The following is a 23,551-nucleotide window of genomic DNA, read 5'->3' on the forward strand; positions in this document are numbered from 1 at the left end:
TCTTTATATTGTCCTGAAGCATACCTGCATAGTGCTTCTGTATTTTTAGGATCATATTTGTTGGATTTTCTGTAAAGAGCTCCTCCCCATCCTGTTTCACAACCATCTGTTTCTATAATCAGATAGTCTGTATCAAGAGGTAGTGTTAACTCAGGCAAGTTTTTTACCATATTTTTTATCTGTCTAACAAGGTCTATATCTTGTTGATTAAAATATTTTTGTCCTCTTTGTGATGTTTTATTGTACAAAGGTCCACTGATTTTTCCAATATCTTTCAGATATTGTCTAGCATAGTTTAAAAGACCTAAAAAAGATCTAAGTGTTTTTGTATCTTCCATTTTATCTGGAAAATTTTGGATTTTAGTAGTAATATGTGGTTGTAGTGTTATTTTCCCTTGTCCGATTTGGGCTCCTAGGAATTCAATGTGGTTTACGGCTAGTTTCATTTTACTTCTAGAAATAATTAATCCGTGAGTTTCAAATAAGTTAAAAAGAAGATGTAAATGTGCATAATGTTCATCTTTTGTTCTAGAAAAAACTAATACGTCATCTATATATACACATGTACAATTGGATAAGTTTCTAAATATATTATCCATTTTTCTTTGGAATATTTGTGGTGCTACTTTTAAACCAAAAGGCATTACTAGCCATTCAAAATGTCCTTCTGGACAGGAGAAAGTTGTCCATTCTACTGAGTCTGGATGCATTTTTACTTGCCAAAACCCAGATTTCATGTCAAACTTAGAATACCACTTTGAGTCTTGTATTTTATTTAGTAATTGATCTTTGTCTGGGATTTTATATCCATCTTCTTGACAGTTATCATTAAGCCTTTTATAATTGAAAACCATTCGGGATTGCCCTCTCTTTTGTTCAGATCCTTTGTTTACTATGAAGGCAGGACTTCTATGTCTAGAGGTAGAACGTTGGATAGCCCCAAGTTTTAATAATTGTTGAATGTGATTTTTACATTCTTCAGCTTCCCAATTTGTATATTGCAATTCTTGTGCTTTTATAGTTAAGTCTGGATTTATTATTGACAAGTGGCAATATATTTTATCTCTATCCCAATATTTAGTGGGGTTGTCTCCTATGATTTCTAGTTTTTCTAGCCTAGAAATTATATCGTCTAGATTTTCTTGTTTTGAAATAAACTGGATTAATGTTTTTGGTGCTAAAAAGTCTTTTGGTATTTCTAGAGAATTAAAGAATTCCTCATCTAATGAGTTATCCGAGATGATATCTTCTTGAAATTCTTGGAAAGTTAAGTTATAAATAGGTTGTTGGTTTATTAGGCAAGAGCCTTTACACGTATTTTGGTTTTTACAATTACAAATTGTTTGACTATGTGTTTTGAGAGGTACTACTTTAGGTGGAGGTGGTGCTGATGAGGCGGGGATATTTTGAGGAGTACCTCCATATTTTTGTACTGATGCTGAATAGTCAGAGACAATAGGGGATACAATAGGGGTAGAGAGAAAAAGGGCATAATCCTTAGTCAACAGGAGAGCACGGTCGGATTGGACAAGAAAATTGAGTCCTAGTATTAAGTGAATATCTGAGTGTAGTAATGGTTTTATCCAAAGTTTAGATAGTGATAAGGGTGGACTAAAAGTGTCACAGTTATTATAAAAGCGAAGGTGTATATTGGTAACAAACTTCGTACTGGTTAGGGTTTGGCCATCAAACTGAGTACTTATCATTGGATGAGTAGCAGTTTTGATGAAGGAGGAGGGCAGAACTGCTAGAAGAGTTTTTTCATCAATTGTGGAGTTAGTAGCTCCACTATCTAGAAAGGCATGAAGTGTAAATTCATGACCATGAATATTGGCCAAACAGCGGACACGAATGTCCATTGTACGACCGGTATTACAAACACTGGGTGTTTTAATAAATACCATGTCTAAGTTTTGTTGAGATTCAGTGACCATTATTTCTTTTCCTTTATCTATTTGATGTATCTTATGTGACTGTTCTTTTGTTTTGAGTAAATTGATTTCATCTTCTAGGTTATTAAGTCTAGTTTCTAATACTGCAATTCTTGTCTCAAGGAGTAAATTTCTAGGGGGTCCTGAGCTTATAGATGTTGGTATAGAAATACCAAAATTTTACTCTAGGCAGATTGTGCAACATTGTTGTTTACACAAGGTACACCTTCCTCTTTTGTCTATGGAAGGATAATAACCACAAAGAAAACAAGGTATATTAACAGTTCCTGATTTTAAATTCCATTGATGTGGACAGTCGGGATATGTATCCAAGGCAGGTGATAATACCTGTCTAAGCATCATATCAAATGGTTGATATATCTCATCCCATTGTTCTTCTAAGTCATTTAAATCTTCTTGTAATGTGTCTGTAGTGAAATTAATTTGTTTTGGTGGTTGTAAGAAAGAATTTATTAAGGTATAGTCTGAGGATGATGGGATTTCTTCTATGTCGTCAATTGAGACTATTGAGTATATTGAAGATGTGTCTGAAACATCTGGTTGGATTTCTACTAAATCCATGTTTGTACTATTTATTAATTGTGCTTCTCTTGTATAAAGGTTTTTCTTTGTAGGACATGCTGAAGAAAGATGCCCTGGTTCATGACAGGCGAAACATGTGATGGTGTTTGCATATGTTTTCTTAGGTTTGTATTTTCTTACATGTTTATCTTTATTTAGGTAGGGTTTCCGTTCATTACTTTTTCGGACAAAATATGTTTTCTTTGGTTTTCCCTTATGTCGTGTTTGTATATTAGGTTTATGAGGTTGTTTTCCTTTTCTTTTAATTTGTTTATGTGGATTAGCTCCGTATTGTTGTGGAGTATAAATTTGACTACAAAAACCGTAATGTTGGTTTTTAAGTTGTTTTTGTATTTGTATATAGGTACATTTTTCTTTCAGTATTGCTATAATGTGTTGTATTCTTATTCCTATGTTATCGTATTGTGGAGGTACTTTCATATCTGCCCATGCTTTATGGATTTCTTTTCCTAAATCTCCTGGTAGTTTACTAAACAGCCTCTCTCCTAATTCAGGATTACAATAATTTCCTGAGATTGCTGTTAGGGCTAAAAAATCATTACAAAATGGTTTGATCCAGTTCCAACTTAGAAGCTGCAATTGCTCTAAGTCTCTCATTGCCTCTCTTTGTCTTATGTCTAAGCCTGTATTAGCATCTTTAGCTGTTAACAGGCGATGTATAGTATAACAAAAATTTAGAATATTATTCCCTTGGGCTGCTATTCTAGCAATATCTTCTGGGAATTTTTGTTTATATGCTTCCCATGCAGCTCTTGCTACATCTCCTAAGTAATTTTCTCCTATTCGCATCATGGCTTCACCTGATTCAATATCAATTTCATGTTTTGCTTGATAATCCCTTTGGACTGAAACAATCCATTGTTCTAGATATATGTCATACATTTGGGGATCATCACATTCTGCTATATTTAATAGTACAGAGTTTTTTCCAAAATAAGTAATTTCTAGTGGTCGTCTTTTTCCTATTGTTCTAAGTAATGGATTATTATTGGTGTATGGAGCAATCCTAGTTCTAGGGGGATGCCCTTGGCCATAATCCCTTGTCCCCATGGAACTTTCAGGATATTGTGTGGCTAATGGAGGTATATTTAAGGGCATTGGCCCAGATGGTCGAGATGTCCCTGATGACTCAGCGGGATTCATAAGATTTATTTGTGGGAGTTTTCTAGCAATTATATTCTGATCATCATCAAAATATAGCTCCTCCTTCATCAAAACTGCTACTCATCCAATGATAATTACTCAGTTTGATGGCCAAACCCTAACCAGTACGAAGTTTGTTACCAATATACACCTTCGCTTTTATAATAACTGTGACACTTTTAGTCCACCCTTATCACTATCTAAACTTTGGATAAAACCATTACTACACTCAGATATTCACTTAATACTAGGACTCAATTTTCTTGTCCAACCCGACCGTGCTCTCCTGTTGACTAAGGATTATGCCCTTTTTCTCTCTACCCCTATTGTATCCCCTATTGTCTCTGACTATTCAGCATCAGTACAAAAATATGGAGGTACTCCTCAAAATATCCCCGCCTCATCAGCACCACCTCCACCTAAAGTAGTACCTCTCAAAACACATAGTCAAACAATTTGTAATTGTAAAAACCAAAATACGTGTAAAGGCTCTTGCCTAATAAACCAACAACCTATATATATATATATATATATATATATATATATATATATATGATATTTGATCGGTCCGAAAGTGGGAAGATGGAAAGTTAGAGATATGACGACTTCGTTGACTAGCTGTAAACCTCGCTCCGCTCTGCAAAACAAGTAACGTCAGTGTCGAGCCAAGGAAGAGATCCTCAGCGTTGGCCCTCCGACATTCAAGTCAGTCACCGGAATAGTGGAAGAAAGTGGAACAACAGTAACTCTAGTGCAAACAGTGAATAACGCATACCTCCATCGATGATGGACCCTCCTTTATATAGTCCTGGTGGGTGATGTGCACGCTCCTCGATGCGTGAGCACGTTCTCCAATATATCATATGAAGAGATCTATTAGGAAAGTACCTCTAACACCATACCTTAACAAGGCATGCATATCCCTGACAAGACAGTAAAAGCTTTCACAGTACGGTCTGCCTGTCAACCATACCTCGTGTTAGCGACACTATCTCTCAGAAAAATATCAGAGATATGGCATTGGTCCCGCTGCTTGGTCGAGCGGGGTAACCGCTCGATCGGGACTCCTCCGCTCCGTTGATGGCCAGTTCCCACTGCTTGGTCGATCCGGATAGCCACTAGGTCGGGACTCCTCTGCTCTGTCGGCTTCAGAGAGATGACAAGGGTCCCGTCTCTTAACCGAGCGAGGTAGTCGCTCGGCCGGGATATCTCCGCTATGTCGACCTCAGTTGCTCTTGTTGGGACCGTTGGGCCGGTTAGAAGGGGGATTGAATAGCCCTGCAAAAATAAAGACAAACCCTTCTCGGACTTAAAAGAACACTTGCATAAAGATAGAAAATGAACTAAAAAGAAAGAGACACCTAAATTTACTTGGTTACAACCGGGGAGGTTGTTAATCCAAGGAAGTGAAATGCACTAACTCTCCTTCAGGCGGAGAAGCCTCTTTACAGCAGTGTAAGCACAAAAAATTAGAAGCTAAATGAAAACTAGAGTGTGTACAAGTGTTGTTGCAAGAATGCTTGTTGTTCTTAGCATCTTAGACCAAGGCTATATTTATAGCCTTTATCGGGGCGCCTGGAAGGGTTTCAGGTGCCTGAAGGGTGATAAAACTTTATCCCCTCCGCAATGGATCGTGGGCAAACGCGATCTGGATAGAATCAGGTTCCGAGCACCCGGAATCGCTTCGGGCGCCCGGACTGGGTCTGGGTGCCCGGACCCTTAAAGTCAACAAAGTTGACTTTTTTGGTCCGGGCTCTCTGCTCCATGCTGCTCGCCTCGGTCCGAGACTTCCGCTCCAGCTCCACTCGATTGGGTGATTTCGACCAATCGAAATAAGGCTCACCCAAACCAATTTCAACCTTCTCCTTGAGCAGGCTTCCGCTACGGTTTCTCGTCCCTCGAACGTCGTGCACGATCTTCTTGTCCACCGGTGTACTCTTCCGCGATGTCTCGTCCCTCAGACGCACCGAACCTATCGGCTCTCTCCCGTGCCGTCCTTCTCGGTAGTCGCGTCTTCCGCTCGACTTCCTGTGCTCCTAAGCTCCTGCACACTTAGACACAGCGATCAAAAACCAACATGACCTAGTTTGATAACATCAAAACAACCTTGGGGTTTCAACAATCTCCCCTTTTTTGATGTGAGCAATCCAAGTTAAGATAGGGTAAACATACATAAAGTTAACACAATAAATTCTGTAATAAAGTGTAAAAATTAAAAAATATATATTTAATTTGAAAATCTACCTCCACCTAGACTTAATATTTTCCTTCTCCCCATTTGATCACATAAAAATGGGGTACAAAGAAAAATCTAAAGATAACAATTTTGAAAAACTTTAGAAAAATTTTGAAAATTATTTTGATATAAAAAGCTTGGCACTAATTTTTAGAATATTTTAAGCGTTGCATAAAATAATTTCTAAGTAAGAAAATTTCAAGTAGAAAAAAAATTTGTGCACTATAAAAATAAAATTTGATAAAGCAAAGTTTATAAAATAACAAATTTCCTAAGTTTTATCAATAAAAAAAATCCTAAGTTAAACAAATTTGTAAAAGAAAACAAATTTTAAGTTAACCAAATTTGTAAAAAATGTGAGGATTTTCCAAAAAATATTTTAGTAATTATTTTAAGAAATTTCTAAATAGAGGAAAATGTTTGAAAAACTTTTTAAAGTATTATCTAATTTCAATTTAATGGTTTATCAGTTTGTTATTTCAATATTTGATTGTAAAAAATTTGAGGATTTTTCAAAAAATATTTTAATAATTATTTTAAGAAATTTCTAAATAGAGGAAAATGTTTGAAATTTTTTTTAAAATATTATCTAATTTTAATTTAATGCTTTATCAGTTAGTCAATTAAACATGTTATTTCAATATTTGATTTCCAGACTGTGGCGAGGCACTAGGTCTTCTTGGTTATTGGATCATCAACCACTTCTAGACAAAGTCGCATAAGGAAATTAAACGTTTAATTTTCTCGCTGGAAGCTCTAAGTCTAAATAAAGTTCAAGTTAGGCAAGATTTGAGAACCCAATATAGGTTCCAGCCAACTGGATTGATTAGGTATTTCTTAGGGACATATTTTTTTGAAATATTTCTAATTTGTCCTTTGTGATATCTAAAATACCAATTTAGGTTATTGAATTTTCTAAAACTTGTATTATGTGAGCATGCATGATTTTTCATGTTACTTATTTCTTTTTGCAAAATTTCATTTTCTAATTTTATTTTGTCAAACTCTTCTAATGGACAAGATTTTGCTAAAATTAAATTTTAATTTTTAATTTTGTTTTCAAGTTTGCAACAATTTTTGGTTAATAATTTTACAAACTTAAACAACTTGTCAGGTAGGAGAGATCGTACCAGACTTACCTTGTCGACCTCGTTATCCTAGCTCCTTCTGAACTGCTGCTTTCTTCCGATGTAGCTCTCCCCTTCATTGATACTCTCGATGCTCATTTCAGATAAGCTTGTTTCATGTTCATCTTCTTGATGACTTACCATTAATGCAAGTCCGGAGAAAGCCTCGACTTTCGATTCGGACGACGTATCGTCCCAAGTCGCCTTTAGAGTTTTGTACTTGTTTGTTTGGCCATGCTTCTTTCCTTTGTCCTTGTCCTTGTTCTTTAGCTTGGGGGCAGTTGTCTTTGACGTGTCCTTCTTCGTTTCAGTGGTAGCATCTAATCGTCATTTTCTTTCTACCTTGCGCATGGTTAGTTTTTCTTGAACTACGTAACTTTTTAAAACGTCTTACCATCATCACCATTTCCTCGTCATCGAGAGAAGATTCCGACTCATGTTCGTCTCTTGTTACCTTGAGGGTGATGTTATGCTTCGGCTCCTTCGTACCTGCGAGATTCATGCACTTCAAAAATTGAAAAGAATTCTTCTAAGGTAATGGATTCTAAGTCGTTAGAGATATAGAAGGCATCTACTAATGATGTCATTTGGTATTCCTAGGGAATGGATTAAGTGCGTGTTAGAGTGTATACTGAAAGCCTAAGCTTTTGTAAACATTTATTTTGAATAAAGAATCACATTTGGTCAAATTGTCTACATTTAGTTGTAGTTGTTCAATTAATTTATATTGTAAATAACATAGTATGTGGTGTCACATACAGAAGATGATGTTATCAGTACCTTATAAATTATAAACAGTATCTCATGACCAAAATGGAAAGGAACAAACCATTGGAAGGTCGTAGTGTAATTAGGAATTAGTTTATCTTAACTATATAATTACACTAGTACACTTAGAGTGTATTGAGTAGGACCATTAGAGGTTGTTTCTTTTATACTGACTTTATAAAGGAACAAAGACCTCAGTTATTATGGAAGTGTGTGCTCTTAATCCTAATATAATAACAAGCACATATATTTGATATTTATTTCTTTAATTTATCAATGGGTGAGATTTAGTTCAATAAATCAATAAACCCGATAAGTTGGGAAATGATATCACTTATAGTGTGTGTTGTTGATTATAGAAGGAAACTGTGTCATAGAAATCTAGGTTGATAATGTCCCTAAGATGAGCTCATAAGGATTGTCATGTTAAACCTTGCAGGTGGACTCAGTCTGACATGATGATAAGGTTGAGTGGTATTATTCTTGGATTAAGATATTAATTAAATGAGTTGTCAGTAACTCACTTAATTAGTGGACATTCGACATCTTAAACAGAGGGAGACTAACACAATCATAATAAGAAGGAGTCCAAAAATATAATTTGGGAATGGTGCGGTAGTTCAATAATAGTTCTCTAGTAGAATGAATTATTATTGATAAAATTAAGTTGTGTGTTCGGGGCGAACACGGGATGCTTAATTTTATCGGGAGACCAAAACCAATTCCTCCTCTCGGTCCCTATCGTAGCCTCTTATTTATAGAGTACTATACCCACCTATACCCACCTTCATACCCATGATATAGGGGTCGGCCAAGCTAGCTTGTGGATCAAGCTAGGGTCGGCCAAGCCTTGGTTCATGGGTGGCTGGCCCTAGCTTGAACCCAAGCTTAGGTGGCCGACCCCCATTAAATTAAAAAGAATTTTAATTTTAATTTTTTTCTTATATGAAAGATATAATTTATTAGAGAGATTAAAAATTAAAATATCTCTTTTAAAAGGATCTACAAAAGATTAAAGAAAGAGATTAGATCTCTTTCCTTATTTGTAGATTGGAAAGATATTTTATTTTTCTTCTTTATAAATTATTCACATGTAGAAAAATTAAAATTATAGAAATTTTTTTTTATCAACCATGAAGGGATTTTAAAGGAAAATTTTATTTTTTAAAAAATTTCCGAAGACAAATAAGGAATTTTAATTGATTGAAATTACCTTGTTTGCTCTTATTGAGGTGGACAGCCATGATATAATTGATTAGGAAATTTTATTTAATTTTTCTTAATTAATTGTTGTCAAGGAAAGTTAAGAAAATTTTATTGTAATTAAATTTCCTTATTTACCAAAGCTAAGGAATATAAAAGAGGGGGTTGGGATGCCTTCATGACACACAACTTTTATTATTCTTCTCCCTCTTTTCTTCCTTGGTGTGGTCGGCCCTTCCCTTTCTCTTCTCTCCATCATTGTGGCCGAACCTCACATCCCTCTTGGAAATCAAGTGGTGGTCGGATTCTAGCTTGGAGAAGAAGGAGAGAAAGCTTGCATCCCTTGGAGCATTGGTGGTGTTTTCTCTTCATCCTTGGAGGAGCTCTTGTTTGTGGTCGAACCTTGCAAGGAGGAGAAGAAGGTGCTTTGGTGGTTTCTCATCTCAGAAGATCGTTGCCCACACAACGTCCGAGGTTAGAAGAGGAATACGGTAGAAGATCTAGAGGTTTTTGCTTGCAAAAGAAAAGGTATACTAGTATTTTATTTCCGCATCATACTAGTTTCATCGTCATGTAAAAATACTAAATACAAGAGGCATACGATTCTAGTATTTCGAATTTGTTTTCGATGTAGTGTTCTTTTGTTTTTCTTTTCCTTGTGATTTGATTGTTCTTTTCGGTTGACCTAAAGTTATTTAAGGAAATTAAATATTAACTTTCCTTAAAAGGCTTTGTCTAGGCGGTGGTGGTTGTTCTCATATCCAAGAAGGCCATATGCCTCGCCATGCAGTCTTGGAAGCCAATTTTGGAAACTAACATTTAATGAAATTAATAACCTAGGTGATTTGGATCGAACGTGTTAAGTTTCGCAGGAGATCCAAGTCTAAACCTAAAAGAACAAATAGATTAAACTTTGGATCAAACGTGTTAAGTTCCGCAAGCGATCCAAGTTTAATTTAAAAGAACACATGGTAACTAGGAAAAGGTTCAGACCTTTGTACAAAATTTTTATACAGTGGAACCATTAGGTTTTCCGAGTAGCAACCAACAGAGCGTACCTTAGCGAATCTCGGTTACATACCTTTTCTCCGAGATTCGAAAATCTGGTGATGAGCTCCTTAGTCCTCGAGTGAAGATGTGCAATCGTTTTGTCTTCTTCAAGCCGTAGGTTCGTCAGCTGGTTGTGGAGTAAGTCTCGTCTCGCGAGCTTGGCCTCGGACTTCCCTTCGTGTAGCTCAAGAAACTTCTCCCAAAGCTCCTTTGCTGAGTTTTAGGCACCGACCCAGTTGACTTCTTATGGCGGAAAGACGCTCAGTCGATGGAATTCTGCTTTGTCGTTTGCCACGTAGTCAACCGGCTCTTTCTTCGTCCACTAGTATTCTTTCTTATCTTCAGGTGGTACAAAATCGAATCTCATTATTAAAAGTAATTCAAAGTCGGTTTTTAAGAATACATGCATTTGCTTTTTCCTGCTAGCGAATTCCCCCTCGAATTTGGCGGGTATATGCTCGTCCGGCCATCATCTTTGCTTCAATTGATGGTTAGTCCTCCTGAAACGTCCTGACTCTGATACCACTTGTTGGGACCGTTGGGTCGGCTAGAATGAGGATTGAATAGCCTTGCAAAAATAAAAACAAACCCTTCTCAGACTTAAAAGAACACTTGCATAAAGATAGAAAATGAACTAAAAAGAAAGAGACACTTGAATTTACTTGGTTACAACCAGGAAGGTTGTTAATCTAAGGAAGTGATATGCATTAACTCTCCTTCAAGCAGAGAAACCTCTTTACAGTAGTGTAAGCACAAAAAAATTAGAAGCTAAATGAAAACTAGAGCGTGTACAAGTGTTGTTGCAAGAATGCTTGTTGTTCTTAGCTTCTTGGACCAAGACTATACTTATAGCCTTGGTCGGGGCGCCTAGAAAAGTTCCAGACGCCTGGAGGGTGATAAAACTTTATCCCCTCCACAACAGATCGCGGTCAAACGCGATCTGGATAGAATCGGGTTCCGAGAGCCTGGAATCGCTCCGGGCACCGAGAATGGGTCCGAGCTCTCTGATCCGGTGCTGCTCACCTCAGTCCGGGTCTTCCGCTCCGACTCCGCTCGCTTGGATGATTTCGGCCAACCAAAATAAGGCTCACTCGAACTCAATTTCAGTCTTCTCCTCGACCAGGCTTCTGCTCCGATTTCTTGTCCCTCGAACGTCGTATATGTTTTTCTCATCCACCGGTGTACTCTTTCGTAGTACCTCGTCCCTCAAATGCACCGAGCTCGTTGATTCTCTCCTATGTCGTCCTTCTCGCTAGTCGCGTCTTCCACTCGACTTCCTGTGCTCCTAAGCTCCTACACACTTAGACACATGGATCAAAAATCAACATGACCTAACTTGTTTGATCACATCAAAACAACCTTAGGCTTCCAACAGCTCTTCCCTGTAGTGATTGTGTAGTAGCATGACCTCCACGTTCAGACGAGCTCTCCGGTCTCCTTGGTGTCCTGTTGCTCCATATTGAGTGTCTGATTATCTTATCATATTATCTCGAGCTGAACAGACGATCCGCTCGAACACATCTCGTGGCGGTTGGATATTGACTGTTCCGATCGATCGTTACAATCGTCCTCCGTTCGACCCTTTGACACCCTAACATTGATCGCCTTGATTTTAACCTCCACCTTGATAATTGATCCTGTATCAAGTGGACTTCCTTATATTATCGTAACAATATTTAAGTTTAATTTAAAGTTTTAAAATATAAGAAATTTTTGTTTGACTTATTCGAAATAAAACTCAAACAAGAATTTGATTTGAATAATTATGTTTGAACATAATATAATTATAATTTAAAATGATTTAAATTTAAATTCAATTAAAATTATTTTATTTTTAATTTAAATATATTTAAATTAAAATTATATAAAAATAATTAAAATTCAATTTAATTTTTATAAATAATTAATTAATAAACCATCAAATAAAATATTATGAGCGGAGCTGACATCACGTTACCTGAGCTGGATCCTAACTTGGTTAGGCGATACTACCACTGGCTTTCTAAGCCCTAAATAAATATAGAAATAAAATAAACAAAAAAATGGATTTGTATTTTAAAAATAATATCGAAAATAAATTTTATAAACAGGAAAAGTAGAAGATGAAACAGGGAGAAGAAAGAGATCTTATCTACGGCGAGTATAGTACAGTCGTCTCTCACAGTTGAACAAGCACAGACCTTAATAAAGCTCATACAACGTACACACGCCACCACACACACCTGCCATTACTCTTCTTCTCTTCTTCTTCATTCTTCTTTCTTCTTCTCTCGCCGACGCTGTTTCCAAATGCTGAAGCCAGGCAGCGTCAAGGTCTCTTCCAGCCCGGGGAGGGAGAACCTGCCGCCGACGCCCGGCCTAGCGCGCTTGCTCTACGGGAAGACCGTCGGAAGCCGTAGTCGCGGCCGCTCGGTGTCCGGAGCGGCGGCGCGGTCCAGCCCCATGTTCGTGTCGCGCAGCAGGAGCCGCGGCCGCGCGGCGGGGGCGGGGGCGGCCGCCGAGGAGGGGGAGCCGTCGTCGCCCAAGGTGACGTGTATCGGTCAAGTCCGGATTCGGAACAAGAAGAGGGCGACGCCGGGGAAACAGAGGAATGCGACTTCGCCCAAGAAGCGGAGGAGGGGCTCGTGCCTCGTGTCCTGCCACTGCTTTCACAAGGCTTTCCTCTGCGTCGTGTTCAAGACGCCCCCTGGCGGCGGCGGGGGACTACGGCGCTGGCTGTGGAGGCGGAGATGGGGCGGCGTCCGATCTGGAAGGAGCGGGAGGTACCAAGAGAGGAAGAAGCCGGATCCGGTTAAGTCGCCGCCGCTTCCGGAGTTCGTCACGTGTGCGACAAAGGAATCAGATCAAGAAGACAGCGGCGAAGAAAAGGAAGAGCGTGCGGCGGCCGCGTGCGAGGAGGAGCCACGGGCTTCCTTGTCATCGGAGACGGCGTCTTCCCCGCCGAAGAACGCGCTCCTCCTTATGCGCTGCCGGTCAGCGCCGCACAACCGGGCGTCCTCGCTCGCCACCGCCCGATTCGCGTTGCCTCCGGCCGAGGAGTTCGTGCAACAGCCCGCCGCCGGAGAAGAGCCAGCGCAGGAGGCGGAGGCCGAGGCCGAAGCCGAGGAGGACCATCAAGTGGAAGACGAAGCAAAAGGGTCAGAGTCGCAGCGGCCGCTAGTGCTGCCGCGGAGCAAGTCGGAGCCGGCGCGGCGTGCGGCGGCAAAGCTGGCCATCCCGGAGGCCGCCTCCTGCTTCTGGCCCAGCCACGTCAACGTCAGCCGCCGTCGCCGCTCGAGCCCCAACCACGGCTCCTCTCCGCCACTGTGACAACCACACCTTTGCCCCTACCTTCTCATTCCAATGTAATCAAAATCACAACTTTTCTCTCTAAATCTACTGTTCAAATTAATATTCTCGGCGAACAATCGAATCAAATCAAGTGGAACAAGAAGAAGAATGCACTGACCCAACGGTGGCCAGGCGACGTCTGGATGTTCTCGAGTTCCCCTCGGGGAATCTGCGGCGTAGCTTTGGGCCATATCCTTTCGGGATGGAAGCAGGGAGAAGAGACAACGATGTCGGCATGGGAAGGAGTAGGCAACGCGCGGCCGTACGCCTCGGGAGCAGCAGCAAAACTGGAGATGGCCCAGCGCGGCCATGTGTCGACCCGCCAAGTCGCGTTATATTTCTTCCTCTGCTCTGTTCGGCTCTACTCTCGAGGCAGGGGAGGGCAAATGAGGAGGTCCGGCGATGTCGGATCGCAGTCGCCGGAGGAGGAGGAGGAGGAGGAGGGAGGTGGGAGCCATTCGGGTCGGATTCGGGTCGGTGGTCGATTTGATGGCTCGTGATGTGGTCGGTTGTGTGCTGTGGGTGAAGGGTTCGTGAGGGGTCAAGTCGATGGCGATGGGTCGACCAACATGGACGCCGACGGGAGGTACACGGAACCAATGACGTGGGGCCGGTTCAGCTACTGTTGTCACGAGTGGAACGGTGACATACTGGGATGGGAATTAACGCTACTGACAAAATTTCAATTTGGCCACTCGTACTTTATCTTTTTATTTTGCAAGCCTTGTGTTTATCCAGGTGTCCTTCCCTAATTTATAGGTGAGAGTTAAATTACGGGTTAATGAATAATCTACCATCAAATGACTCCATTGTAAGAGAAGTTTTTTTTTTTTCGATAACACATGACTATAAAAAAGTGATTACATTGGAATTATTCCAAATGTCTTTAACAAGTTATCCTCAGATTATAGATTATATGAAGTGAGATTAATTTATAGCTGACCAGAAGTAGATAAAGCCCATCGACCATAAGTAGATAAAGTGTGGACGGACGATTTCTTTTGTACTGAGTTTGGAATTGATCTTATTTGATTATTTGACCCTTTATAAAAGTTAAGGGAATTTTTAGAATTAGGAGATAAATATTATATATATATATATATGATTTGGCAAATAAAATCAGGGATTCGAATAAAAAACAAATGAAATAAAAATTATTTATTATTATTTCTTTAACACCATGCCTACTAATAAATTTGAAAGTGTAAATGACGCCCCTACTTATCCATATCGCTAAAAGTACCTCTTTTCTTAAAAAAAAGAAAAAAGTATTAAAGCAACTAAGAAAAGTAGTAAAGCAACTTTTTATCGTCAAAGCTATTTGAAGACAGAGGTTTGATTTTAATTAGGGCTGGGTAAAAAAAATTGAGAAATTAAAAATCAGAATGGAATTGCTAGCTTATCAATTCCGATTTAACGGTTAATTGGTTAACCGATTTTAATTGGTTTTTACTGATTTTAATCAAAATCAGGTTTTTGCCAGTTTACTGATTGGTTCCCGATTTAAGATTTTTTTTACGGGTTAACCGGTAAAATCACTCCAATACCGTTAATGTAGGCATCTATAAAAAATATATGATAGGTTGGGAAGTCAAATTTAAGAGTACTTACAAATCAAGCAATATTTCTACCAAATGTCACGTGCTTGCTAGGATCACAAATATCTTTGATACCACTTTATAATGTTAAAAATCTCTCTAATACCACTTTCTGTCTCAAACTGTATGCATGCGGATCTTAGTTCAGATCTTCTGTTCCCATTTCTCTCTGTCCCCGTGTCCCACTGTCGATCGGACGGATCAGATTATATTTCAATGCATCATGACATCTTTAAGATGTGTGCAGTATCCTCGTGATGTGCAAGACATCCTTGAGATATAATCTGACCCGTCCGATCGACAATGGGACATGGGGACAGAGAGAAATGGGGACAGAAGATCTGAACTATGCGGATCTAAATTCAGTACTTCTAAAATGCAAAATCTCATCCATTATAAGCTCACATGATGAAATGTTCATCACCTTCAGCAGTACGAGCCCCAAAACCCACTCCACTAAGGTCACTTATCCGGACCCTATTCTATTACCGGTTCTAGGTTGGAATTGGTTAATTGGCCGATTGAATACTGGTCAAATAATTGATTTTATATAAAATATGATAAATTGAAATTAATCAGAACTAATAAACTGATAAATTGATCGGTTGAAGAGGTCTAGTTTTAGTTCAAGCTAGTTTAGGATGGTGTAATTTCAATAAATATATTTTAAGATAAAACACAGAGAGATTTTTGCTATCAAATTATAAGTGAAATATTTTTTTTAATAATATTTTTAATAACAAATAGATGATCTCATGTCAAATAAATTATACATGCCGACAAAATGATGTTCTCAATATTATATTCATCTCTATTGAGATTTGATGTCGAATCATCTTAGTATTTTTATATTTAAATAATTTTATATCAGTCAAAAATAAAGTACCCTAGATTCATTCTTCCTCTCAAAACATAGCTATGTTCGTGGTCATTCATGTAAGATGAATCATACCGTCATACTTAATGTTTCAATCTCTTTCAAAATTTGGATGTTTCAGTATCACTGTTAAAGATTGTGAAAATAGTCATTTTTTATTGCATGAGATGCTTCTCCATGAAAAGCCTATGATGGAGCACCTAAAAAAATAGATGATCTCGTATCTCCTCTATGATGATGCAAGAAGGATAGTTTTTATCATCTACAAATGACACGCAATCTCTAGTGAGAAGCTGTCCATGAGCTAGCAATCAAACTGTGAAGGTATTACGATTTATGGTCGAGTGATCTTTGTCATTCTGAAGTACTCATAAGCTCTATCAACTCCTTTATCCACTTAGGCGAATAGATTGTAAGTTTGTTGAATGTTGTTGTTCTGGATTCCTCTATGTTAATTATCCTTTCTTTGATATGCAAATGTTTCTTAATCAACGATGCATCAGTACACTTCACCTACCAAATTTATTTTTTGGCTATCTTAGTTGTTCTTGTTAGTGTTTTATGTTGTCAATTTGAGTTTGTACTGTCTAGTTGATGCGTCCCATTGAATAATTTAGTAAATTAGATTAAAATTTTATTAATTTATTTAAAAGAGCCTAAATGAATTAACCCTGGCATGAGTTGTGTGTCTAGACGGATCGGACCGACCCATAGTGAGCTTGGGTTGGCCCACGGGATGAGAAAGAATTTTTTTTTTTCAAAATTAGATTATGAATTATGGATTTATTATATATGTAATTTTTTAAAAAGAAAAGTTATGAATTTTTTATGCCAACTAACGTGTATAAGTGCGAAGTAATATAAATTTTATTAAGGATTATTTTAAAGATTTATTTACGAAAGAATCAAATTTTAAAGAGATCACACCTTGAGTTTGATTGTTTTATTTGTTTTAGTTAAGTCCAGAGTTGAATGAAACTGGCCCTAACACAACAAACGTATATCAAGTACTATGTTTTATTATTTATTCTCGTATCAAATGCTATTGTTTGTTTGTTGACAACAAATTTCCCTCACATGAGATATATTATATAAATCCTCAGGTAGGTGCTGAGGGATTTGCAAGGAGAGGGATAGAGGGAGTTGGTAGTACCACGACAATAGCAGATGCATATCAAGAACTATTGTTTGTTTATTTTAAGTTTTATCAACGATTATATTTCCATAAGTATTGATATAACTACTTTTACAACAAAATTCTTTTTTACAGGGTGTGAATTTTGTAAATCCTCAAGTAGGTCGAGGGAATTTGCAAGGAGAGAGATGGTGGGATCTCACCCTGGCACAACCATAGTAGGTCATTTGGTACTTCTATTTATTTGCTTTAAGTTTCATCAAGATTTATATCTGTATGAGAAGGAATATAAGATATAATTAATTTTGCAATGAAATTCTCCTAAAAGGGCATGAACTATATGAATCCTCAGGTAGGTAGAGAGGGATTTTCAAGGAGAGATATAGAGGGATCTCACCTTGTTGCAACGATAGCAAGCTTATGTTATGCGCTATATTCTATTTGTTTAATGTTTTATTGAAATTCCAACTAATGTGAGATAGGTATAACTAGTTATGTAACAAAATTCCTTTTCACTGGATATGAATTATGTGAATCTTCATGTAGATGGAGAGAGGTTTGTGAGGAGAAAAATGGGGACTTCTCAACCTTACACAACTACAATAGGTGTATCTCCAGTACTATGGTCTATGATACCTATATTCTACCCTTTAAAGGGTAACTGGTTTTCACAAAAATTTAGCATAAAGTAAGTGAATCCTTAGGAAGGTGAGGAGGGGCTTGCAAGAAGAGAAATGTGGGGATCTCACCCTAACATGTACCATGTTCAATGATACCTTTATGTTTCATCAAGATTAATACTTATATGTGGATGGGTATAATTAGGTTCTGCAACAACTTTTTCTTTCACCAGCATATTGCAGGTGGAGAAACGCTTGCAAGGGGAGAAACAAGGGGATTTAAACCTAGCCCAAAGAGAACAAAAAAATCTAAGGTATCATGTTATTTAATACCTTCCTTTGCCCTCTACAGCTAGCGTCTATGTGAGGCATACTAGGATTCATAATATTTGAGGACGGGTACTAGGTTTCTCAACAAAATTCTCCCTCAAATATCAAGGACTAGCTGAATCATGTATTATTCCTTCCAAAGATTGGGGAGCTCTAGAGATGAGGTTTTTGTATTCTAAGTCAAGTTTCTTTATCATGTATAGTTAACTCGCAATCATCAGTATATATGCTGGGATTGCAATGATCCATTTTCTAGCTTCCTCGTTTTCTTGCTTCATCAATTAATAGATGACAAGCGTGAATATAACTGCAAACTTCAAACATTATCCCCCTGAATTTGTCTTCATGTCAAGAATAACCTTTGGTGTCCATAGAAAGTCAAATTAGTGTTACACATTTTCCCTAGTTTCCAGTGCATTGGATGCAAATGGAAGTTTTGAACAGTAAGGTTAATAGCGAGATGGCTAATGTTCGCTTGCTTGCTAGGAATTTCTGCATTAGGTATTCAATTGTACTTGGACTTGTGTTTTCTTTTCCCAATAAATTTTGATGGGGAGTCCTTGACTTTTTGATAGTAATATCTATATATAGAAAATTTGATTAGTCCCTAATTGTCTCTTTGGAAGCTTGGTCTATGGAACTAGGAATCATTGCTCAGTGTCTTGATACATTTTATTTGCCTGGTTTGCATTTCGGCAAAAACCAAAATGTCTCTGTTTTCATGAACTGGAAGCACAAGCATTGCCTTAGACAGCTATGCTCGTGCACTTATTTTGGCATGTGGAAATACTAATTGCTAGGTGACTTTGCCTATTTGAATACTTTTTGAAACTTTGTTTCATTCTCATTGACCATCTTTCTTTTTGCGTTTTGTCTGGGCTTGTGTCACTTAATTGATTGTTGACTTTTATCTTAAAATAGTTTCCATGTATGACTCTATTATTCTAATTACTGCATTAATAATATGCTTTATTTTTTAAACCACAATGTGAAGAATTTATTTGTTTTAGCCTTCATTGTTAGCAAACATAGCAAGAGTCAACTGATCACTTCTGTAGTTACATTAGCAACATTTTAGACATGAAAATTGTAGCTCAAAGTTTAGGAATGATTGACATTATGCATTTCAGAAACCATTCCAGTTGTTTGATGATGATGAAGATGATGATGATAAGTTTTCTGCTACCTTACCTGATGTAATCTGACACAGAAGGCGATACTCATTCTGTAAATAATACTAAATACAAAAATTGTCAGTTGTTACTATTGTTTACTTTCTTTTCTTTTTTTCAGTGAAATATTTTGAAAGATTCTGTTTCAAATCTTAGTAGAAATACAACAAGGATGGTTTCTTTGATTGCTTCTTCAAAAATATTTATTGTCCGGTACATAAGAGTCCAGTTCATGTCGACCATTGTATTGCTATAAGAGTTTGGTGCCATCATTGGATGCCTTCATTTTCTCTCACCACCAGTTCATCTCCGTTCCATATATTAATCAATTTTCCACCGGCTTTGGGCTTTGGTCTTCGCTCTTCACCCTCTTCTTTAATCTTCCCAGCCAGCTCACTAGCCAGTTGCTCCAACTAACTCACACCTTTACTCTCTCAGTCAAACACTACAAACCCACCATTCTCCTTGCCCAACAACGACTCGTCTCCTCCCGTCCTTGTCCACGTCAAACAGTAGAGCGCAGAGCAGAGCAGAATCTAACTGCTACCACTGGTTCATGAATGGCGAACGAGCTGGAGTCTTATTAAATTTTTTTAATGCTGCTGCTGTCGTCGTCGTCGTCGTCGTCCTCGTCCTCGTCCTCGTCCTCGTCATCTGATCCAACAGTCCGGACGCGGAAGGCCGAGCCTTACGGCCCGAGATTAGTGCAGGATTTCACGTGCCTGCCCTGTCTCGCGTACAACATGGCATGGATCTCTGGTTTGGCGCTCTGAAGCTTCCATTGGCGACGGTGTTATGTGAAGTAGTTAGCATTCACAAAACATGCATGCATTCCTTTTCTCCTACCCTATGATTTAAAGCCCTGCTCCTCCTCCTCCTCCTCCGTCTCACCATTAAGCAGTGTCTTGGTGGAAGGATTGGCGAATGGGGCAGCAGTTGGGAGACACGGTGCTCACCAAGGTGTTCGTGGGAGGACTGGCGTGGGAGACGCGAGAGGCGGCGCTGCGTGAGCACTTTGGCCGCTTCGGCGACATTCTCGAGGCCGTGATCATCTCCGACAAGATCACCGGCCGTTCCAAGGGCTACGGCTTCGTGTGTATTTGGTTTTCCTTTTTTTTTTTTTCTTTTGTTGTTGAATCGGCTTCAGCGTCCTCTGCCTCTGTGAACGACAGGTGACGTTCAAGGAAGCCGAGGCCGCGAAGAAGGCGTGCGAGGACGCGACGCCAGTGATCGACGGCCGGCGCGCCAACTGCAACCTCGCCTCCCTCGGCGTCAAGCGAGCTTCGACTCCCTCCGACAGGGCACCGCTTCCCTCCCACGGGCAACGCCGCCAGCCGCCGCCAGGTAACGCCGCCCCACCATTCGAGCCATTATGCGAGCTTCCTCTTCTCTAAAGCCACCATCATTCGGTGACGCCATCTTCGTTGCTTTCTACTTCGCGAAGGCATGGCAGTGGGACCCAGAGGCACGCCGTCGCCGTCGCAGGCAGCGCAGTGGTATTACCCCCTCCCCTCTATGCCGCCGCCGCCGCCACCATTCCAACTCCACCACTACCACAACGCCCTCCCCTTCTACCCCACCGCCGCCTACGGGTAAGCCATCTCCTCTACCCTTTACCCCAAATCGCAGCATTCCCGGCGCCTCCGACGACGACGTCGCCGTCCTTTCTTTGGGTATTCGGATTGAGACTCTCATCAATTTTTGCTCAAACTCCGCAGGTTCTCTCCTCGTTACATCACAGACCCGAGCTCCATTGGGGTAAATGCCTAAAATCAAACTCAGCATCCATAACAAAAATAAAAAATAAAAAATCGAACTTTCTAAATTCTTGGATCCTGATTCGAGCAGAAGGCTGGGCATCGCAGTGGAGCAGCACAAGGTGGACGGTCTTCTGCTATCGGAATGCTGCCGATGCACCACCCTGCGCACCAAGGGCTGGGAATCCCTCCTCCATTCTTCCCCGCTCCCAACTCCACTGCCACGATGCCGCCGCTACCAACATCACCACCACTCCCGGTTCTGCAGGTTGGTCATCTCAGTTCATTCAGTCGCCTGCCATTTTGTGCTTTGATTCTCGTGCAGAGCTCAAGCACTTTGTTTTCGTGTTCGGTTTCAGTTTACTGATTGATGTCTGTGGCAGTGGCACGAGTGAGAGGAGGAAGTTACAAAACGCTGCCAGGCCGACGGGTGCTCCAAAAGTAGCTTCTGTGATCGCTAACCTGTTTTGCGGTAAACCTCTGATGCTTTTGAGGCCATTTGTCTTTCACTTCTGTTCAGTTCAGTGTCTACTTTATTTACATATATCTATTCTAATGGGTCAAACTTAGTTATTAAAAATTGTACGGAACTCAACTAATAATAATATTTTTAAACTTTAATAAATAATTTAAGATTAAAAATTTATATATTTTACATAAATTAACAAATAAGTTCGGTCACGAATATATTTTAAATATTTATTTAATTTATAATTTTATATTGTAACAGATGAGATATGTTGTTCTGTCCGATTTTGGGTTCGCACTTGTCACGATCTCGAGACATCTTGCATTTTTTTTTTAAAAAAAGTATTTTTTTAATATTTAAGTTATTATTATTATTAGTTAATTATTTAATTTAATCTATTAGATTTAATTTTTTTATTAATTCTTTATTTTGGATTGGTGGCCTCAATGCCACAGTAGACCCAATGTATGGACACTAGCCCAATAAAAATGTATCAGCAAGGCTCAATTTAAAAATTTGCTGAAGAAAATAATAGCAATGACAAGGGGTTTTAAGTAATTTGGAGGGTTTCAATGAATGGACGAAAACTGTCTACGTCTAATGCATCCCCAGTCGCCTTTTGAAGATAGAAATATTCAGAGTTCAATCATGGACGCCGCAAATCCTGCTCCAATGGTTTAGGTCAATTATCAGGGGGCAGGGGCCGTAAAATACCTTATTTTAAAGCTGGTGCTCGGCTCGAGTCCAATTCAAATTTTAGTTCTTCTATCAGCATTTAAATGAATATATTTACGAGTTCATGAATAAAATATTATTAGGTTTGATCTCGATTTGATAATATTTTTGAACTCGAAATTAGACTAAGCTCTATTCATTAATTTCATCAAATAATTTTTTTTAAAACCGAGATCCAAATAGTTCAAGAACATCTTGGCTTGTTTACACCCAAAAATAAAGATAATTTTGAAAATTAAAATATGCAAAGATCAGAAACTCTTTGATCACTTTGATTTCAATAAAAAAACGTCTTTTTGAGTTTTGTCTATATTTAAGACAATGGCCTAAGTTCTGTTTCTTTTTAATATCTTTAACAAATAAATTTTATAATATACATGCGTTTTTCATGCATCTATTTTAAAATTATTTATGTCACTCAATGATACAAATTGTTGTTATTAATTAAATAAATGAAATTCTAGCCCTAGGAAAGAATTTGGTGTCATTACGTGATTAGTTAATTGGTTCGAGTTAACATTAATTGTTGGCCTTTTGGTGCTTCAATGGCCAAAAGGATTTGTTTGACTTAGGAGTCCAATTAAAATACAAAAACTTGTGGCTAGTCAATTGTTATGTGATTATTTTTAATTAAAATATAGTTAACTTTCAATTGAGTATTAAAATATATCTACTTAATCTTTAGGAGAAAATGAGTCTTTTGGCAATTGAATAGAAAGTGCATTTATATATATTTAATTTTAAATTTTAAATAGAAAAATGATCATAGGCTGTAAGACATTTTAAATTGTTTAAAAGTCGATATTTTATTTGTTTTATGTATTGAAAAAATACTAGATGGATGGATTCTAAATTAGTTTGGAGATTGATTTTGCCCCATTTTTTTCGTCCATCAAAAATTGAACAAGATAATTTTTTGCTTTATCTGATTTTAGAAATTGTAAACTTGCAGTGTTCCCATGAGGTCACTCTTGTAGATATGTGAATGAAGAAAATGTGAAAGAGGGAAAAAATTCACTTGTGAATGAGATTTTAGTTTTACATTGAGAGTTTTAAGATATATTGATTAGTTATATTGATTCGCATATATTGATGATGTGAACAAATGTATGGGGAGAAACTCTTTTTCACGCGTGGGTACGTAAGAGGTACAAATCCAGGGCCCAGATTGTACTGAATCAAATTGGTTTGTGTGCGAGCATGACTTGCGTGTACCGAATGCCGGATCGGTGAGACTGCGACCATAGACAAAAGGTTACACACACAGAAAAGCAAAATTATCGTTGTATCCTGGAAAACAGACAATCAGTTTCCTTAAAACAGATTCTCCCTACCTTTGGCTGTGCTTTGAGATATACTCGGATTGTCTGTTTTAAGGACAACCGAAGGTAGGGCGAATCTATTTTAAGGAAAACTACTTCCAGTGCAGGCCTTGGTACGTTCACCTGGTCGATCTTTCAGTTCGCT

At 38.5% G+C, this 23,551-nt stretch overlaps 2 protein-coding genes across 3 annotated transcripts; both read left to right on the forward strand.

Annotated features, from left to right (window-relative positions):
- The first annotated feature begins 12,175 nt into the window (after nt 1-12,175).
- Nucleotides 12,176-13,774, forward strand: LOC121971445. Its single transcript, XM_042522716.1, has one exon. The coding sequence runs from the start codon at nt 12,351-12,353 to the stop codon at nt 13,368-13,370; it is 1,020 nt and encodes a 339-aa protein (XP_042378650.1). The 5' UTR covers nt 12,176-12,350; the 3' UTR covers nt 13,371-13,774.
- A 5,873-nt stretch (nt 13,775-19,647) lies between these two features.
- On the forward strand, nt 19,648-21,505 carry LOC121971447 (probable RNA-binding protein ARP1). 2 transcript variants are annotated; one of them, XM_042522719.1, is made up of 7 exons: nt 19,648-19,925; nt 20,025-20,215; nt 20,296-20,467; nt 20,568-20,715; nt 20,842-20,881; nt 20,972-21,148; nt 21,264-21,505. In XM_042522719.1, coding segments are annotated over exons 1-7 (741 nt in total). In that variant the 5' UTR covers nt 19,648-19,924; the 3' UTR covers nt 21,276-21,505. The 2 variants fall into 2 exon arrangements, with proteins under 2 accessions (XP_042378653.1, XP_042378654.1); XM_042522720.1 differs by having other exon boundaries at nt 19,649-20,215.
- Nucleotides 21,506-23,551: the final 2,046 nt, after the last annotated feature.

The sequence above is a fragment of the Zingiber officinale genome, chromosome 4A, assembly GCF_018446385.1.
Source record: "Zingiber officinale cultivar Zhangliang chromosome 4A, Zo_v1.1, whole genome shotgun sequence".
In the NCBI taxonomy this organism is placed as follows: Eukaryota; Viridiplantae; Streptophyta; class Magnoliopsida; order Zingiberales; family Zingiberaceae; genus Zingiber; species Zingiber officinale.